The sequence below is a fragment of the Poeciliopsis prolifica genome, unplaced genomic scaffold (assembly GCF_027474105.1).
Source record: "Poeciliopsis prolifica strain line A6 unplaced genomic scaffold, Auburn_PproV2 SCAFFOLD011, whole genome shotgun sequence".
NCBI classification, from domain to species: Eukaryota; Metazoa; Chordata; class Actinopteri; order Cyprinodontiformes; family Poeciliidae; genus Poeciliopsis; species Poeciliopsis prolifica.
This window is the reverse complement of record NW_026562386.1, coordinates 6,100-27,677: the sequence shown is the minus strand read 5'-3', so window position 1 is coordinate 27,677 and position 21,578 is coordinate 6,100. Positions and strand designations below refer to the sequence as shown.

At 39.4% G+C, this 21,578-nt stretch overlaps 1 protein-coding gene across 1 annotated transcript; it reads left to right on the top strand.

The window, feature by feature from the left end:
- The first annotated feature begins 3,313 nt into the window (after positions 1-3,313).
- Positions 3,314-21,010, top strand: alx4a (ALX homeobox 4a). The gene is made up of 4 exons (XM_055036844.1): positions 3,314-3,669; positions 9,842-9,866; positions 17,833-17,934; positions 20,672-21,010. Exons 1-4 carry the CDS (start codon positions 3,314-3,316, stop codon positions 20,990-20,992), a joined length of 804 nt encoding a protein of 267 aa, XP_054892819.1. The 3' UTR covers positions 20,993-21,010.
- Positions 21,011-21,578: the final 568 nt, after the last annotated feature.

The following is a 21,578-nucleotide window of genomic DNA, read 5'->3' as shown; positions in this document are numbered from 1 at the left end:
ATAAAACCTGCCATAAAAGTATGAAATAATAAAAAAAAATTTCTTGTTTGTTTTTTTTTTATGTATGCATATGGAGTATGTTGACGTTTCTTCTGCATGTCTGCCTTTTTTATGGTAGTAATTTTTATTTGACCTACTAAATGCCAGTAAAACACAAACAGGTTTTGAAAGGGAGCCGAAAGTTTTATCTCATTTTTAATCCCTTCAGTCACAAAGTTTAGTTGTCATCAGTGATGACCTCCTTCTGAAGGAATCTGGATGAATATCTAACTTTTCCAAAACAGATACACCTTGTGTTTACTGTTGTTAGCTGCAGGGTTTCATTTCTTTGGGCATCTGCATGAACAGATCCTCTTTGTGAATGTGTGTGTCAGTGTGTGTATGTTCCATTATTCAGTGCAGGTGGGCCTTCTGTCGGCAGGGAAGCTTTTATGCACACCACCAGAAAAACTGACACGCCAATAATTTTTAAGTAGTGATGACCACAGTCCTTCCCACTCCCCCACTGACCATCCTTGGCTTTGAAAGAACATGCAATGAATGGTTCCTATAACAGAGCAATTACAGCTAGTAAGAGGCAAAATCTTTCCTTCTTGTGAAATAAAAGAGTTTTCTTGTGACCATTGTGTGAACCAACCTCAAAATGTGCCAAAGGAAATAAAAACCACTTTGTTTTCCACCATTATTTCCAGGGCTGCAGACATCTTGGAGCTACCTTGCTAGTAAACAACAACAAACCTCAGCCTTGCCTCTCTTACTCAGTTTGTCTGTTGACTGTTCAGGGTTTTTTTTTTTTTTTTTTTTTTTAATCTTGCAGGTCACAAAGAAGTCTTTATGCACAACACGTGACAAAACGTAAATATTCTTTAATTCGGTTGCCATCTAGCAACACCTCACTGCTAAGAATAGCAGAGATGGACAGAAACACGGTACTCCTACAGACTGAAATCTGGTCCAGTGATTATTAAGTCTGGTTCTGTGCCATAAATCACGCTGCTGACATGCAGATGGACAGAGCCGAGAGTAATTAGATATTTGTTTTGAATGTAGGATATGGAACCTAACTGCTGCAAAGTCATTTTGCCTCCCCTTCCCAAGAGGCACTCACACACTGCTGTGTTGGAGGTACTTCTGCAGGGATGAAGATGAGAAATATGGACACCTCTCAGTCTCAGGGGCTCAATTTGAAAAGCAATCAGCACTTTTCAACTCCTCTTCCCCTCACTTGCTTTCTCGCCTTTTTGCTCCCTCTCACACATGTGCTTGTATGAGTGCATGTGTGCACCATGTGTGCATGACTATGAGAATACATTTGTGTCTTCAGTGTAGTTTGCCCGCATATAGATTCTCACTTTGAGGATGTTCATTTTTTTTCTTCTTCCTTTTTTTCCCTTTTTGGCTGGATATGATTTCGGAGCGCACTCTTTGAGTTCTGTTTGGAAAAAGGCATTTAAGGAAAAAAAAGTGTCATAAATGTTAAAGTGTATTGTTATGTTTCATTTTAATTGCATCGCAAAAAGTAATAACAACTGATAAGGTTTTTGGAAAACTTTTCAACAAAAGCAGAAGTGCAATTATTATTATTATTATTATTATTAATATTATTATTATTATTATTATTATTATTATTATTATTAATGATGGTGTATTTACTCATTTCATTTCGCAATTATTTTATTTTATTGTTTTACTCTTTAGTTTAATGCACTCATTTATTTTTGACACATTGAGCAATATATTACCTTTTCTCAACGGACAGAGCATGACTCTGCATTGGAACATGATGTGTCTGATAGATTACATCAACGACTTCTACATCTGCATATAAAAAAAAGATATACTAATACAAAGACTTACAGTAGATGGAGCAGAGAGTCTTATAATGACCGGAAACATGTGTCAGAAGAGCTCGCCTTGTGTGCAGCTTCTCTTTTATCACTGCTGGTCAAAGTGCTTTTATTACAGGTTCCTTCCAAATCCGCTCAAAAATATCGACCTTTTCTAAACATAAAAATAAATAAATCCCGAACTCTGAAAAAGCTAATATTTTTTATTTATTTATTTTTTTTGCAAGACTTATGGAGGCTCAATTGGTGGAGTCCTGGTTAAATTTCACGAAGAGAAAAAGAAGGAACGTGAATTGCTGTTTGCAGTATTTCAAATGTGAATTTTATTGTTGCTCCCAAACTTAGTCATAAGAAACTCCACAAAGCTGACTATATATATATATATATATATATATATATATATATATATATATATATATATATATATATATATATATATATATATATATATATATATATATATATATATATATATATATAATCTGAAAACCCTTTGGCTGCTGTGCAAGAACACGCCAGGTTACAGATGACAGCACACCTTGGGTCTCAGCAGTGGACTACGTCATATCCTCAATTTAATATTAAAGAACTGACAAGCTGCGTTTGAAATGATCTTTTGCCATGCATTTTTATTCTGACTCGTGGTCTGAGTATTGTTTTTTTAAATAATATGACAAAACTGTGAATGAATCGATTGGCCAACTTAGTAAACCGATTTCTTTATTTTCTGTCTTTAAAATTGCAGATTATTTGGCCCGCATGGTTTTTGTTTGTTTGTTTGTTGTTGTTTTTTCTCTCCCTCAATGAAATAGGCGACTAAAATCCGATCTAAAAAGCATAAAAGGCTTCTTTCAAAATTTTGAAGACAAAGTTTTATTCAGAAGCTCCACTCTGCGGAATATGGATAATTTGCCCTTGATGAACCATCGCGAATCAAGCGTAAAATTGCGCGCTCTCTCCATCCCTCTCCGCCCCGGTGCTGTCTGTCACCCATCTCTTTTTATTCATCTCCAAATCACATTAATGTCATGTGTTGAGCCCCACGCCCCTGTTTTGCTTTTTTTCCCCCCCCTTTTTTTTCTTTTTTAGCAAACAAGCAACCTAAGTCGTTCATGTCATCAGCGTAATCACTTGGGAGAGTTCCTGAGGCCGGGAGATCTGGGTCCCATCCTCCGAGGGGAGACGGAGGTTTGTGTAACTCTACTCAAACCTGAGGGGGAGTTCGGAGTGTTTGGTCAACAGCAGTGGTTCCTGGAAAAGATCTGAATCGCTTCATAACCAAACCCAGCTGCGGTTCTGCTGCGGGCTGCAGCCTCTCCGTGCGTGCGTGCGTGCGGGTGCGTTTTGAGGTAGACGGAGAGGAAGGGGTTTCTGGAGGAGAGATAGAGAGGGAGGGAAAAGAGGAGAGGGAAAAAAAAAGAAAAAAAAAGTTTGGACTCCTTTTTCCCTTGACTCTTTTTTTAGTCATGAACGCCGAGACCTGTGTCCCATACAGCGACATGACATCCATGAATTCGTATTATAACCCCTCTGCTGCTCAAGGTAGGGATCACCAGGCGGACCACTTTAGGACATTTCCAGCTAGTGACATCAAATACAGCTCCACCGCCTTCCTGTCCAGCAAAGGTCAGGCTTACGGAGAGAAGTCCCGGAGCCCCTTCCAGCAGGAGTGCCAGTCATTGGATGCCGCCGCAGCTGGGCAAGGCTCTTTCAGCAAATACCAGCTCTTCATGCAGAGGTCCTCCTGCAAAAACACCGCCCGCGGAAGACAAGCTGCTGCCGAGAGGGGACACAACGGAGCGCTCGTCCTGTGCTATGGTGAGTGGAATAAAACACGGGTTACTATTTTAAAAATAAATAAATAAATAAAAGCTCCTTATTAAAAGAGATGATAATTAGGGTGGAACATTTAAAACTCTATATCAGGGGGGAAAAAAACCCAAAAACCGTTTGGATGTTGTCAGCCATCATTCATTGCTCGGCTTTCTCAAAATCCGCCTGACTGGATGGAATAATGTGCCGGAGAAAAAAAAATAAATACATTTTAAAAAAGCTGCTCCATCTGTCCAAAGTTCGTTTTTTTGAAAATAAAATTCGCCTTGCATCCTCTTCGTGTCATCTCGACTACAGCATCCTCCTGAATAGCAGCAGCAGCAGCAGCAGCAGCACACAGGACAGCAGCAAACCAAAACATATGGCCCTGCAGCTGCAGAGCGCGCAGCCTATTATTAAGACGACTGACCTCCATGTCCCTCAAACTATCAAATTGTCTGTTTGGACATCAAAATCAAATTACGGCGCAATTAATGTGCTAATCTGCATTGCAATCCTTAAAATCGGAGCTGAGTCGGACAATTGAATTAACGGGTTTTCAGATGGCGCACGCGAAGAAGGTCAGATTGATCATATTTGTGTGTCTTTGCGCGGGTTGATTGGGTCCAGTTAGATTAATTGGCACAAGGAAAATTGCTCCAACTGGGGACTAATTAGGGTGACTTTAAAATGATAAACTTTCCCCCCCTCTGTCTTTCACATAGAACCTGCGTGTTTTAAAGTTGATTCCAGTTTCTCACCGAAAATGCCGCAAATCCTCGATGAACCGCGATTAAACTGCAAAGACGAATTATTGCAAAGACTCAAAAAATCTCCACTGACAAATGAGCCAAGAATATTTTAAATTGGTTGTAGAAAATTATAATTAAAATAATTAAATAATAATTAAAAAAAACACATACACACACATTGTTAGTTTTTTTTGTTACTTCTCTCCACTTTAAATAATAACACGAACACAAATCAGTAATCAGTAAACAAAACCGCGCGCTCAGGTGTTTTCTATTTCTTTCTTCTTCTTTTTTTGCACAACAAAGCATTGGTATTCGTTATTATTTTTGTTTTTATCAAACTCCTCTGCGCTTTCAACAAATGTTTTATTATTATTAATATTATTATCATTATTATTTTAAGAATAAACATTTAGGTAATTTGCTTTTTTTTATGAGAACGAGCTCTATTTAAAAAGCTAAAAAACCAAAACAACGTATTTTAATGTTTAAAACCAAAAGTTCAAACTCAACAGTGGACGTTTCTGGACATGGCAGAGCGCTCCTGCATGCGTCATATTTCGCTGCGGTTCTCCGACCTGCATATTCATCATTCCTGCCATGAATCTGAAGAGCAGTTTTAAGATGTTTTGACAGCTTAGTCCTCTGGTAGCTCTTTATGGCTCCATCTTGTCAGGACCAGTGAGATAATCTTGTTTTTCCTTTTTGCCTTTCTTTTTTCTTCTTCTTTCTTTTTCTTTTTTATTTTTCTTTCTTTCTTTTTTTTTTTTTTTTTTTTATCTTTAGCTCATGTGGGTCTCTTAAAACCGGCTGTTAAGTTTTTAGCACCCATTAACCCTGATATAGATCCGGCAAAAAAACAGAGATGAAATAAAATTTTATATTACGTTGTAAACGAGGCACTTGTTAGGCTGAGTTCAAAAACCGTAAACACTCAGGATGCGGGATAGAAAAAGAAAAAGAAAAATATATTTCTATATATTTATGGATTGATTGATTTAATCGTTTATTCGATTATTTGTGTTTGTTTTGCAACAAATCCAATGAGACGAATAATGTTCGAAATGCGTCAAAACCTCTCGTTTCAGGATCATTACTTTATAGTTCCATCACTGTTTAAATGCAGGCCGATTCCTAAATCGAGGCATCCGGGCCAGGTTGGTTCTTTAAGGTCTAAAAAACCCCAGAGCGGCTCGTCTGGTGTTCTTGTTTTACAGCTCAGCGGCGGATTCACCGTGAAGGAAAAGGCAGGGGAAAAACATATATATATATATATATATATATATATATATATATATATATATATATATATATATATATATATATATATATATATATATATAAATCCTAAAGACAGAGGAACTCCGCCATTAATACGACTCAGATGTCAAACCTTTTTGTTTGCTTTTATTTCCCCTTCGGACCCCCTCCCCACACACACACACACACACACACACACCCACACACACACACACACACACACACACACACACACACACACACACACACACACACACACACACACACACACACCTTGTCTCACACTGACTTGACCCCACACTGACAAACCTCCTCCTCAGAACCTCCTCAAGCTTTGGATCAGACCAGTTCCTACTTTAACCGCGTTTAGGATCGCTGATGCAAAGATGAAATTAAATAACGTCTCACGTGGCCTGATAAAAAAAAAAAAAAACAACAAAAACATAGAAAATAAGAGTCGGCTTGGAGGCTGCTTTACTCGTGATTTGAATGGCTTAAATGATTTCTGACTGAGTTTAAAAGATGGAAGGGAAATATGCTGAACCTGCTTAAGAAAAAAAAAAAAGAAAAAGATAAATGATTCCTCCTGTGTTCCCTACCAAAAAATACTGAAGTATTTCATCTGTGGTTCACTTCCTTTATCAGAGATGTATTTCACCCAGAAGGGGCTTAAGCTTTCAAAGATGGGTTCTGGTGATGTGATATGCAGTCTGATATCCTCAGGTGGTTTCAACCGAGACGCTTTTAGTCTGACGGAAAGCAGAACGGTTGCTTGACAAATATTTACCTACATTTGGCTCACTAAACGTGGTGTTTACAGCCAGCAGGCTGTCAGTCACGCAGCTGAGTATAGCCAAGGACGGAGGAGAGCTCGGTGCGTTGGCACGCTGAATTATGAGAAGGGCAGAAGGAAACACAGAGTGAAAGGCACTGCATTCGACTAACGCAGGTTTTATCACATAAATGGCATCATGACGATATGCCGAACAAGCATCCATAGGATTTTTTGTTTGAGAAGAAATTGATTGATGAGTAAAGAAAACTTAGAAGTACTCACTAAGGATAGTGTTGCAAATGATTATTTTGGAGCGGCATGCCAAGACAAAACGCCAGGCCAGATGGTCAAGAGCATTAAGGTCAAGATAAAGCACCTTTCCTTAAAAAGTGCTTAATAATCAAAACTGACAGTCAAAATGTTTGGTTGTGACTATACTATGATGTAACTACCATCATTAGTTATGAGCATAAAAGCAGTATAAAATCTATATTGTGTAGACCGCAAGATTATAGACACAGCTCCCAGGATGTGTCTCCTGTCAAGCAAACCTTTCTAAAAACACTTCAGATCAACTTTCAAAGATTACAAGGAAGTCTGGCTGCTTAAGGAAACACTGAGGAACTGTGCACAGCTACATTATAGTTTAGGAAATGAGATGAAATTGTGCAACTAATTTTGCATGAAAGCATATTGTGAAAGTGCAGAACTTTTGAAAAATACGACAGAAATCCATCTATCTATATCTATCTATCTATCTATCTATCTATCTATCTATCTATCTATCTATCTATCTATCTATCTATCTATCTATCTATATCTATCTATCTATCTATCTATCTATCTATCTATCTATCTATCTATCTATCTACATTTTTGATTGGATCACTGCAGACTGATCAATACGTCAATAACATTGATGTCCCTAGAGACTTCCTCTTTTGATGTCCCCATGTCTTCTCCCTGTGTCCGCGGGTGTTGACCTTTAGCTTGGCTTCTCTGCCCCTCATATGTTTGGAGAAGAGGGTGAGTACTCCTCTGAGCTTGCAGCAGAGAAATCATTTGAAACTCAGGATGAAACTCTTTGGTGTCAAATTCAAACTTGCTGCAGCTTTCAGCATTGCTCCAGTTTAACAGTATAACAGGTCCCATTATAATCCATTAATGCTTGTGATCCCTTGTCATATTTAACTGGTGACACAATTTAAACTAATAAAAGCCATCATTTGGCTTTTATTTTTTTTGGGGGGGGGGGATATAACCCTGCAGGCTCTTCAGAGCATTTAAAGAACATTTTGGATATCATTTCAGCATCCTGAGATTTTGTCACTCTTCAGAGTTTTCAGTTCCCCTTTGTGCCAGTTTTTGACCCAAACATAACCACTTCAGCCTCTGATAACAGTCGTCTGTACAGATTGGTTGGAGCAGGGTGTAATGGGAACCAGCCCAGCGGCTCGGACGGCCGAGGAACGCTTCAGCAAGTCCCTGACGTGAATGGAGGTGACAGGAACTCGGGATCATTTTACCATTTAGCCTAAAGTTTGGCAGGATAATTTACATTAGGCTCAGTTTGCATGGCCGACTGAGAGCAGCCGGACAGAAAAATGCTCGTGAAGTCCACGAGTTCTTTTGGTCGTTGACTCTGTGTCACGTAAACTGAAGTCTCCTACAGAAGCAGGACTGGATAAGGCAGACGGAGCGAATTAAATGTTTTAATGCTCAGAGTGAAGCGAGGTCAAAATCATGGGTTTGTGAAGGTAGCTGTTATGCATGGCATTGTGGTTTCACCAAATCCTAATCATCTAAAACTTTATAACAGGTTTGAATGTTTGGCGTTGTTCAACTGCAGCAGTTAGCGGAGAACATGAAACTACTTTACAAAATATAATGGTCGTATTTGTCTTTCTCCTATTTTTTATGTGTTAAGGAAATGCGTGAGAAAGTAGAAACCTTATATTTAACACTCTCCTAACAGCTTGGTGTTAGTGAGCGGGTTTCGCCAAGGTCACATATGAGGAGAAATATTAGCTCCTGTTTGTTTTTGTGGATTTTTACATAGATTAAACTGCAGTTTCAGACTGTGACTTTAAAATGAATGCATTGTGGAGGATGATCAGTCGAAGACAAATTATTTATATATATATATATATATATATATATATATATATATATATATATATATATATATATATTTATTTTTTTTTTCTTTCAAAAACCTGGTTTTTGATTTTATAAACATAAACAACTGACTGCATGGGAACAAATATTTTAAATCAAACTGGTAATGAAACTATGAGCGAGAGAAAGAGTGTGTGATCAGGCAGATTTAAATGAATCAAAATTATTTCACTGACTGCATGTTTGTTTCACATGACCTTGTATTATCCATGATAGTTAAAAAAAACATTGCTTTAATGTTTTCTCCAGCTCTTAAAGAAGCTTTATTTTCATTTCAATTTAGACCCTTACTCGCAACGCGTTTCGGCACATGACGCATGTCATTTTTATAAAAGAAAGCAAAATTATATTCCCCGAAAATGTTTGTTTGAACATTCGTCATCCATATTTGAAGATTGTCAAATAAAAAGCATTGATAAGATCTTCAGCCGTGGTGCAAAGCACGTCATTTGAATTTATATGTTTTAAATAATTTCTCCAAACAAGGTATATATATATATATATAATATATATATATATATATATATATATATATATATATATATATATATATATATATATATATATATATATATATATATATATATATATTAGATTAGAGAATGTTGTTTTTATAATTATACCAAAAGTAATTTAGAAGAAGCCAAAATTGTTCACACATATCGAGTGATCGGCAAACGGAGAGGCAAGAGGATTGGCAATAAACAGGACACTTTTCTAATATGCTACTATCTCAGCCTTGTGTTTAATGTAATGTTGCTGTCTTATATTCTAAATATGATAAGAATTTTTAAATCTTTTTGCTGGCACTGTGTGTTGATGTTGAGTTGAGGTTGCAAACAGCTTTTGTCCCCCTCTAGTGGTAAAAAAATTATACTATTGAATACTACTACTACTATGACTGTAGCTATAATAATAATAATAATAATAATAATAATAATAATAATAATAATAATAATAATAATAATAATAAATAATTAATAATTAAACAAATGAATGATGACAAAATATTGTGGCTGTTTTAGATTAGATCCTGCTCAAAGGTCATAAAATTGATATTATGCATTTCCTTTTCCATATTTGATCTCATTTTGCTCCTTCAAAATTGGATAGCTCATCTTCTGTTTAGGAAGCATGTGGTTAATCGCTCTCCCTATCAATATGTGGTGTGTAATTTATAGTATTTCCTTTTAACACTGTGAGCTGACCCCAGTCAGGGCAGTCAGTAAAAAGCCAGGGAAGGTGCCCTGTCGCTTTACAGCCAGTTAAAATTACTCTTTGATGTTGCAGCAGTAATATCTGTCCGGGCGGTTTTGACCTTTTAGCCTGTAAGGACTTGTTCATCGACATGCACACAACCTCACTTTGTGCATTGCACTGTGAGTCAAGGATATTATTAGAGCAGTAAACATATAAATGTTGCTTTTGGAAGCAGACGTTTTACGCCGACTGCAGTGAAGTCAGATGGAAGTTTTCTTTGCTCTTTATAACCTACTTTCTAAGCACCTAATTGTTAGGCATCTTCTCTGTTGACATGCAAAGCTCCAGAAAAAACAATGTTGCTGAGACAGACGAAATTAAAATTAGATGTGCTTCTACCGATGTCTCTGCCTCAATGTTCTGTGTGAGCTGCATTTAAAAGTCTGACATATGTTGAGATGAAACGCCAAATACAGTCCTTATGTCTTTGCCGGAGTTTACATCTAGACATATATGGTGTTGCTGGCAGGAGGTTTTAATATTTGTCTCACCTGTGACAGATTTGAATGAATTAAAAGCAGGAGATTGTTACAATATCACGGTCTTGCCAGAAAACTTTAGGGATGCTGTTTGGGCAAAATCCTTTGATCAGAGAGAGGCCTCATGATTTCAAACAGCCTGAGTGCTTTATGGGGACCATGAGTCCCAGCAAAGAAAACATGACGCAACAGCAGTTTGACATTTGCCCCCTTTGAAGCACAATAGGAAGACATGGTCATGTACGCCAGGAGTCTATCTCCAACTATGCTGCAGAGATTTGCTTCTTATGAAGCCTTTTGTAAAACTAAACAAAAATAAAGTAAAACACCTTCCAAATGTAGTTAAATCTGTATGTCTGCATGCACAGCTGCACCGCTGCAAGCAGGAGAACCTCCAGATGAGTTATAAGTGGTCAGTGAGGGGGAGGGGCACAGGTTATTTAGGAGTGACACACCTGAACCGCATAATGGCAACAGCAATTAGTCGACTCAACGCAACAATGATACCAGACACATATCAGAAGTCGTTCTGGAACGGAAAAACGTCAAGCCTTTGCATGGGCCCAACTTTACTCGCTACTAGACGTAACACCTAAAAATAGCCTGATCTGTACCTTGAGTGCAACCATTTCAACTAAAATCTTCCAATTATGCTATGATATCAATATCCAATATCAAATAATAACTCCAATGAGTCAGAATTCTGCCAAAGGTTTGTTGAAGTCAGTCAAAAAACATGCAGTCTTCTTGTTTTCAAATGTTGAAACCAGTATTGGAGAGTTTGGTTTGCTATTAGCACCTGATTATTATTATTTTTTTCTAATATGCGTCTATTAGAGAAAATTCACCAGAGGGCCAAATGTTTCTCCATAATAATAAAAGTTGTGTAAATTTAGTTATGTTGGTTTAAAATGCAAAAAGTGGTCAAATAAATAACGATGTCAACAAATATGTTATCTACAGGTTACTATATTTAAAAATATCCTTTTATTTTTATTTAAATCCTTTATCTTTCAATAACACTATATCAACGTGGATTCGTTGACAGTAAGTTAATTATGAGTAGAGAACTTGAAGCTTCCATGAGGTTGGAAAAAAAGTAAAAAAGACAGCTTTCTTCCTGTTTTAAATACTTCTTTGTATTTTCAGGACAGCAATTCAGTTTTTCTTCAACACCTCCTGAATCACTAAGAGTTTCTATGTCTACTCAAAATCAGACATCTTGTTGATTTTGCATTCTTCAGGGTGCTGCCTCTCTCTCCCTCAATCTTTGCATCCCCTACTGTGTGTCTCTGTTATCCCCTGGTTACCTTCATGACATCAACGTCCACGAAATGGTCCTAGGTTGCGAAAAATTAAATTTCCTTGCACTTATTGCACAAGTGTTTCTTATTAATTGTTTTTTTTTATGGCACAGGGACAAAGTTCAATCAAAAATTAGTCCTATTCCAGAGACTGTGCTTCTGCGAGAACAATTCCTGTTTATTGGTAGATATGGAACTATCTGCTCCATATCAACCTTAAGTTATTTTTCTTATCAGTCCGAATTTAGCTGTTTGTTATAGTGATTCATCTGTGTCTAATTCTTTCCAGGGAGTTAATTACAGGATTATTCTGTACCTCTGTAAGAATGGAGATTGTCAGTGAAGAAATAACTTTAAGCGTCGCTGATCTGTTTAATCGTCTGACCTAATAAAAACACAGCTAAGAAAAGAAAAGAAAAGATGTGAACCCAGAATGGCACTTTGAGGAACTTGGTGTCTTCTGATATATGATTTGAACTTAGAAATACTCACAATGCACACTCCACATCTTTCAAGAAAATATAATATATATGCAAAGTTCAATACCATCTGGAAGATTTAAATTGAAATTTCAGCTTTATAATTGAAATAATAAAGATGTTTGCCACATTTTAAGTGCTATAGAAACTTCAAAACATCTCCCAGTTTCACCTTGATAAATCGTTGGATGAGCAGATAAGCTTTAGATGTCAGCAGTCCTAAAAATAATTTGATAAAAGGTCGTGTTACTGAAACTGAGTGAGACAGCTCTCACTGAGCAGCCTGTTCCCATGTCCTACATGGGAATGTGTTTTACTGAGACGATGCATTAGCAGTCCTTTTTTTCCAACTTTGTTCTGGATCAGGCAACGTTTCCAAAGGAGCAGATAGTTCACAACAGAATACTGGCAGAAGCAAAACTGTGGAAATTTATGATCGGAGAGCGGCTTGAGGTTTTACAGCGAAACTGCAGCCATGAAGAAATCAAATGTGAGCGCAATCGACAGGGAGAGTGAGAGATTTTTAAAAATTGTTTTTGGATCTGTAGAAAACTGGTCAATTTATTTGTGACAATAGTGGTGCAGAAATGACTCGATAGGCACTCTGAGATATTTTCACTGACAAACAGCAACTGAGTGGAGAGAAAAAAAAAGAGAGGTGTTTATGAGTGTGTCTTGAGGACAATGCTGATGGTTAAGAAGTCTTAGTCATGGAGTGAAATCTGCAACGTTCAGTCAGTCATAGAAAAAACATCTGTAGTCTACTGGGTTAAGCAGCCAGTTTTACAAGCACACACTAAACACTGTGGCAACACATTTCACAACAAAGTTTCATCACACAGAGTGAGAAACGTCTTTGTTCCGCCCCGTCAGACCTCATAAATTAAAATATTGGTCCTTCAAAGAAATCATTATATCTGAATGCTCTGTCTGAGGCTCGTTCCTGGAAGTTTGGTCAAAGGAGACCCTTGTTTTCTTTTGTTTGACATTAGATAGAGCTAATTAGATGATCCATGTCTATTCCCAGGAGGAAAATTCTTTATGATGGGCCAAGATCAAAAAAAATATCACACAGAGATTTTCATTGGAAGATTTTGTTGGATTTATGACCAAAATATTCAGCAGATTTTTGCATGTGAGCCAAGGCAAGAAAAGTGTTGACTCTGAGCTCGGGTCCTCTACCAGAGGCCTGGGAGCTTGAGGGTCCTGCGCAGTATCTTGCACATTTCTGGACTGAGATGTCTGATGTTGTTCCTGGGATCTGTTGTAGCCACTGCTCCAGTTTGGGGGTTACTGCCCCGAGGGCCCCGATAACCACAGGCACCACTGTGGTCTTCACCTTCCAGGCCCTCTCCAGTTCTTCCCTGAGGCCCTGGTATTTCTCCAGTTTCTCGTGCTCCTTTCCTGATGTTGCAGTCGCTTGGTATTGCTACATCTACCACAACGGCTTTCCTCTGTTGTTTATCCACTACGACAATGTCTGGTTGGTTGCCATCACCATTTTGTCTGTCTGGATCTGGAAGTCCCACACGATCTTAGCTCTGGCATTCTCCACCACCTTTGGGGGTGTTTCCCACTTTGATCTTGTCCATATTCTGTCCATATTCTGCACAGATGTTTCTGTACACTATGCCTGCCACTTGGTTATGTCGTTCCCATGTTGTTATTTATATATATATATAAATATATATACTGAGCACTCAGGCCAATAAGGTCACCTGAAAAATGTAAATACCTTTGAGGACCAAATGTATCAAACACATATATTCTTCTGCGTCTTTCTGTCTTCTGAAAATCACACTGTATTTTCCCACTACAATACATTACTCTTATAAATACTCCCCTTTTCCTAATTTATCTTCAGTTTAATAGCAACAAATTTACAAAGAGTTGTTCCAGTCCAATCATTCTTCTTAAGAATAACACTTTTAAGAGTTTCACACACTTCCTGTTTCTGCAGGTAAGGACAATTCAGGCCTGACAGACTCTGATTTGGCCCCAGACTCTGATCCACCTGGAATGGACTCCAGATACTTGGCTGTGAAGGACCAAGGTGTCAAGGCAGCCTCTGAAAGGTCGCCGAGCAATGACTTGGCGAGTCCGCTGGAAAAAGTCGATGGTGGCGAAAGCAACAAGGGCAAGAAGAGACGCAACCGCACCACCTTCACCAGCTATCAGCTGGAGGAACTGGAGAAGGTTTTTCAAAAGACGCATTATCCTGACGTTTACGCCCGGGAGCAGCTCGCTTGAGGACTGACCTGACCGAAGCCCGAGTGCAGGTAAGAGCCAACACAACTAAATGGACGTTGGATACATTTATTCTGGACACAATGCTTTAAAAAAAAAGCTCTGAAGAGAAAAGGCTTTAAACAACAAAACCTCCTGCACCCTTCAGCATCTGCAGAGATAAAGTCACTCTCAGAACAACATGAGAGATTTATCTAGTAATGTGGGAGTGGGGAGAGAGAGTGTGGGGGAGTGAGAGCTTGCAGAGGCCAGGGGGCCCAGGGTGGATCAGGGGGCTGAGGTTTGAGCTGCCTGGGCCTCATATGTGCAGTTTAAAGAGAGCAGACTTTCATCAACACATGGCTCTGCAATGTTTTTCCTTAGGATTGTCTTGATGGCTTTATCCCTTTGCACTTTCAAAGTTTAGTTTCCTGAAATTGCAAGATCTCTTCTGTCGGGTTCTCCATGAGCTGAGGCTCACAGCGCCCTTGACCTTTTAGGCTCAATTAGTTTAGAAACTGGTCACAACTGCTGTAATGCATTCCCACATCAGAGAGAGTGAAAGAGACCTCCACCATATCTGCTCCATGTTTGTGTGGTGCATGTGGATGAGAACCAAAGCCCTTGGATTTTCCTTGTTTTTTCATTAAAGACCCGTTCAGACAAGAATGTGTCCCGCTGTGGTCTCCAGGAGGTGTGAAACTTTTCCCATGGGCTTCCGCTGGTTCGTCAGCGACTGTTATCAGCTTACTTCAAGTTCTGGCCAAAACAAGCCTAATATGTTAAATCTGGCTTCGTTCTTTCCGTGCCCGTCAATTTAGATGAGATAAGAGATTGATCAAAAACAATCACCCAGATGATGAGCTGAAACGGTGAGCGAGAAATACAGGAAATCTGTGCAGCCTCCAGGGCCGTAACTCACTCCAGAGTCTAAAGGCATGCCGCTCTGCAGTTTGTGCTATCACTGACCTGCCCGCTGCAGATGGATGCAGCTTTACAGTCGTCGGCTCTCCCAGCAGTCCACTTAAACACTCAGGTTAAAAAGATAAAAGGCACAAGATGCCTCAGCCACAGGATAGGGTTTTGTGCTCCATCCAGGTAATTTGCATGTAAGAGGGAAAGAAAAGAAACAAAAAAACTCATCAGTCAGCATCTGGAGCAAAGAAATGTTAGAGCACCCTAAACTACTGATAAAAAGCATTCTCCAAAACATATAGCTTTTTTCTTACAAAAGAAAGGAGAGCAAACAGACCTCAGTGGTTCATGTTTCACATACACGCACATCAAATAACAGGGCACCTTTTTGTTAAACAACGCCAGGGCCGGTGTTGTTTGCTTTTTTAGTCAGGGTTTCAAAGGAAGAAGGTGAATTCAGATCTGAGCCACATACACTACATGTGAAGGTCAGGGGTCACAGGTCAGGGGCTTCAGTATCGTCACATCTCTGAGATTCGCAGCTCTGATACGTCCAGGGAGCCGAGACGGCATCGGACGTGGAGTCCTCCGGGGAAACACAGGTGTCCACATGAGTTTATAGATGAAAGATGAGACGCAGATCCCACCTACAGAGAGACAGAGGGCGAGACGCTCAGAGCGCATCTCAAAGGGCCGAGGAATATCCGCAATGTTACGTTATGATGTCAAGTTGTCTGCTAAACTGAGATAGAATGTGAAACCATTTTAGCAACAAGAAGAAAAATGGTGTTTTTAAGTCATCCTCATTTTAAATTTAAATGATTTTAGCACAGACAGACTAGCACTATTAAGCTTTTTGTAAACCAGACGAATGTTTGATCTTTAGCACTATAAGCACGACACCATTATTTCCATTCTCCAGAACAAAAACAAAACACTATGCAAGCATATGTTGCAGAATCTAATGCATCGGTAAAAGTTTACAACAAACAGCACAGGAAAGCACTGCTGCAAGTCTTCCTGGATAAACTGCATTTTTAACGAGTTTCAAATGAAAACAGTAAACATTCATAGTATCTCTTTAACCTCAGTCCGCAGGTGCCCTCTGATGACCTTACAGGGAATATCAAGTTCTCCACTTAGAGATTTTTTTTTTTTGCAGAAAATGAGAACAAAAATAGCTGATGAACATAAACACTGGTCAGACATCCTCCTGTTATGTTGTTGGAGTTTTATGGCAGCTGGAAAACTGAAGCCAGGCTCAGCAGCCCCTCTTTTTTTTTCCTCTCCTACTTGGTTTGGAAGGTGAAATGAGTGACAGCAGAGGCAGGTTATCAATCCTCCGAGCCGCGCTCTCACTTCAAAGTGTTTTCAGCCCCCGTACAGCCCTCCTGCTGGGGCCAGTTTGGTATTTCTCTGCTCTTTCTCTCTGGAGCAGTAACATAAATAAAGGCTCATTGAGAGTCTACCAGCTACTTAAGCTGTCAAGGTCTTTACCAATTACTGTCACAAGGCAGTGTGTGCAACATAGAAATATGTTAGAGCTGCATAATAGCCAACAGACTTGGAGCAGGGCAAAAACTGAGATGTCCATGGATTCAGGATTTGAGGAAGAACGTGACGAGCTCGATCATTACAGTAAATCCATAAAGTGACCTTCGGAGACAGCAGTCTTCGACTGGGTGGTGATGATTAGGCTCAAAAGAAGACATATCAAACATCAAGGAAAGACGGATTATGGCCTCAAATCGGCGTGCCTTCGTAATTTAGAAGAAGACCGTGACTCAAAGCCAGAGGTTTTAGACTTCAGGAAATTAAAAGGGAAGATCCAAACAAACACCAATTATCATCCTATCTCACTTTTCCATTCCCCCTTTTTGCACGATATCAGGAGGGCACCAGAAAAATAGTCTGGTTGGTAACATCAATGGAAGAGACATTTTCAGGAGACAATAAAATCAAATGTTTACATTTAGATGTTTAGATTTGCTTGCACAAAAAAAAAAGGTAGATGATTACAGCGCAAGAGAAAAAAACACATTTTGATTACTTTCAGATTCTCCACTAGAAAGCCAAACACACTAATTTTTGCAGTAAACACAATGAATTTAGATGTCAAAGGCAATTATGGAAGATAAAACACACACTCTGTGGTCAGACAACAAATACGCATTGGTGAGATGATTTTAGAGCTACAAACATGTAAATTTCTGTAGCAATTTGTTTCGAAATCATCCGCTTCCTTTTCCGCCTCAGTCACACTCACACAGCTTTAATTGCCTCTGAGTTGCAATTTTGAGTCTGTGAGTTCACACTAAGGTTGTGGGTTTTTTTTTTTTTTTTTATAAGAATCAGATTCCCAATTAAAACATCCAGATAAAAGTCCTTCCTTTTGATCTCAAGCAAAAGTGTGTTTGGGTTTTAGTAACACTACATTTCTGCTATTCCAGTCTCATTTTAACTTCACAAACTTCTTGCTCTCTTCAAAGATGTGTAAACTTTTGTTTTCCATTTGCAGGTGTGGTTCCAGAACCGGAGAGCGAAGTGGAGGAAGAGGGAACGATTTGGTCAGATGCAGCAGGTCCGAACACATTTCTCAACTGCTTACGAGCTGCCGCTCCTAACGCGTCCTGAGAACTACGCACAGGTACAGGAGCAACATGTTAAATCGTGCTCAAAATGCAACAGATAGATTTGGTTTATTGAGTGCTAACAGGAGTCTGCGCAAGAGATTTTTGTTTTAATAAGAATGGAATAGTTGAGTTCAAGTTTGGTCAGTCTTGTTGTCACTTTTGAATTGATTTATGTTGCCAATCTTGGTCTTCTTTTTTATAGCTAGAAAAAAAGCTTAGCAATCAATCAATGGATTTATGTTCAGCCAAGAATGGTCCAACTCAGCGGATGTAGGATTTTGAAAAACAAATGTTCAAGTGAAGCCCAAGTTTTTTTGAAAACATCAAAATATCATTTTAAAATAGAGTTGTGCCAAGCGCTGTGGCTCAGACATCAACTTTATTTATATTAGCTGGCTGCAGTTTGCTGCTATGAGTTCTGACGGCAACATACTCACCTTTGATTCAACTTTTGAATAGCCGATAAAACCTTTTAGCAAGTCTTTAGGTTAGCAAGGGATGTCTTAAAATATTACAGGTACATCCCAGTACAGCATAATATTGTGATAAATATCAACAATGTTCCATGCTTATAATGGACCGGCAACTTGTCCAGGTTTCCGATATTGGTTTGAAAGTGGCCTAATTCAAGGAACGCAGCAGTTGTAGTTCATTTCCTTGATGCAGTTGCTTTTGAAACCCTGATTGTAGACACAGTGCACACCTTATCAATCTCTCCAAAGCGCATATACAGTTAGGGCCAGAAATATTTGGACAGTGACACAGGTTTTGTTATTTTAGCTGTTGACAAAAATATGTTCAGAAATACAATTTATATAATATGGGCTGAAAGTGCACACTCCCAGCTGCAATATGAGAGTTTCCACATCCAAATCGGAGAAAGGTTTAGGAATCATAGCTCTGTAATGCAGAGCCTCCTCTTTTTCAAGGGACCAAAGTAATTGGACAATGGACTCCAAAGGCTGCAAGTAACTCAAAAGGCCTTTCCTCGTTAACCTGTAATCAAGTAAGTAGTTAAAAGGTCTGGGGTTGTTTCCAGGTGTGTGGTTTTGCATTTGGAAGCTGTTGCTGTGACCAGACAACATACGGTCAAAGGAGCTCTCAATTGAGGTGAAGCAGAACATCCTGAGGCTGAAAAAAAGGAAAAAATCCATCAGAGAGATAGCAGACATGCTTGGAGTAGCAAAATCAACAGTCTGGTACATTCTGAGGAAAAGGAATTGACTGGTGAGCTTGGGAACTCAAAAAGGCCTGGGCGTCCACGGAAGACAACAGTGGTGGATGATCGCCGCATACTTTCTTTGGTGAAGAAGACCCGTTCACAACATCAACTGAGGTCCAGAACACTCTCAGGGAAGTAGGTGTATCTGTCTCTAAGTCAACAGTAAAGAGAAGACTCCATGAAAGCAAATACAAAGGGTTCACATGTAGATGCAAACCATTCATCAATTCCAAAAGTAGACAGGCCAGAGTTAAATTTGCCCAAAAACACCTCAAGAAGCCAGCCCAGTTCTGGAAAAGTATTCTATGGACAGATGAGACAAAGATCAACCTGTACCAGAATGATGGGAAGAAAAAAGTTTGGAGAAGAAAGGGAACGGCACATGATCCAAGGCACACCACATCCTCTGTAAAACATGGTGGAGGCAACGTGATGGCATGGGCATGCATGGCTTTCAATGGCACTGGGTCACTTGTGTTTATTGATGACATAACAGCAGACAAGAGTAGCCGGATGAATTCTGAAGTGTACCGGGATATACTGTCAGCCCAGATTCAGCCAAATGCTGCAAAGTTGATCGGACGGCGCTTCACAGTACAGATGGATAATGACCCCAAGCATACAGCCAAAGCTACCCAGGAGTTCATGAGAGCAAAAAGGTGGAATATTCTGCAATGGCCAAGTCAATCACCAGATCTTATCATGCATTTCACTTGCTCAAATCCAGACTTCAGACGGAAAGACCCACTAACAAGCAAGACCTGAAGGCTGCGGCTGTAAAGGCCTGGCAAAGCATTAAGAAGGAGGAAACCCAGCGTTTGGTGATGTCCATGGGTTCCCAGACTTAAGGCAGTGATTGCCTCCAAAGGATTCACAACAAAATATTGAGAAAAAACTTTTTTGTTTGGGTTATGTTTATATGTCCAATTACTTTTGAGCTCCTAAAATGTGGAGTGTTTGTAAACAAATGTGTACAATTCCTACATTTTCAATCACATATTTTTGTTCAACCCTTTAAATTAAACGTTACAATCTGCACTTGAATTCTGTTATAGAGGTTTCATTTCAAATCCAATGCGGTGGCGTGCAGAGCCCAACTCACAAATATTGTGTTACTGTCCAAATATTTCTGGCCCTAACTGTATGGGCTTTCCTTCTAAACTCTCTCATGTCCCGTTGCATACTTTCTTACAGACTTTTGTTGTTTCGCTCAATGAAAAAAAAAAGTGTGGCTAAAGCAAGATTAACATCAAGATAAATTTTGCTGTCCTAAAGGGGCAATTTTTTGCAGCCAGCAAGGAACAAATGTGTCCTTTGAACAGCTTCTTTAGTCGCGTGGCTCAGTAATGGCTGAATCAGACTCAGGCTCGCTCTCTTACTCATTATTGTGAAGGCCATAACATAAGATTACTGTATGAACAACCAGCAGAGAGGCGTAATCATTCTGACTGAATATGACAAATCAAACATAATAATTTTATATATTTTTTATGACACCTCTACCTCTACCTTTTTGACAATGTTTTCAGATCCAGAACCCCTCCTGGATCGGCGGCAGCAGTGCAGCATCTCCCGTCCCTGGCTGCGTTGTTCCCTGTGACACCGTGACCACATGCATGACCCCACACCCCCACTCTGCCAGTGGGGTCTCTGACTTCCTGGGCGTATCGAGTCCCGGGGGACATGTCGGACAGCCTCACATGGGCAGCCTGTTTGGCGGCTCTCCTGGCATGGCTGCGGGCATCAACACGTACGATCTCAACATGGATCCCGACCGCAAGTCCTCCAGTATTGCTGCTTTGCGTATGAAAGCCAAAGAGCACAGTGCTGCCATTTCTTGGGCAACATGATGCGCCGATGCACGCTGGATGGGGGATATATTACGCAGACTAGGGGCACTTAATTCAAAAACTCTGCAGGAAAAGTGACTGCCTTTATAAATGCTGCAACAAAAATGATTATGAGCATCGGAGGTGGCTGGCAGAGGTTTGCCAGGTTTCAGTGCCTCTGCTGGAGGAAAGTCAGTGTGAAAGCCTGATGGAAAGAAATGCTGTGTAGTCCTAAAGACAGACAGAGAGGAGGATTTCAAACACTCTCATGCACGTTTATTGTCTGTGCATTGCTATAAGTGTATGCAGTGTGGAGTTTGGTGCTGTTTTCATTTTTACTTTATTTAATTTTTTTGTAGGATTTTGTTTTTTTGAATTCTTTGTACTTTTACAAATATTTCAACCCCCAAAAAAAAAAGAAACAGAAAGTCATTGTTCTTTTTTTTTAAGCCACAATAATTTCTTTTTTCCATCAACAATATTTTAGCATTAGATCTGAAATACTGGGGCTGTAAAGAAAAACGAGTGTTTCAGAAAATCGTCCTGCACATCCATCACGTCGAGCAGCTCCTCGCTTTCAGCACAGTTTTTCAGCAAATACTGCGAG

Excerpts from the sequence above, each read along its gene's own strand:
- alx4a (XM_055036844.1), top strand. The coding sequence starts at position 3,314 with ATGAACGCCGAGACCTGTGTCCCATACAGCGACATGACATCCATGAAT. Across the intron at positions 9,867-17,832 it reads TCAGTAAAAAGCCAGGGAAG|TGGAGGAAGAGGGAACGATT; the intron begins GTGCCCTGTCGC and ends CGGAGAGCGAAG. Across the intron at positions 17,935-20,671 it reads GTCCTGAGAACTACGCACAG|ATCCAGAACCCCTCCTGGAT; the intron begins GTACAGGAGCAA and ends CAATGTTTTCAG.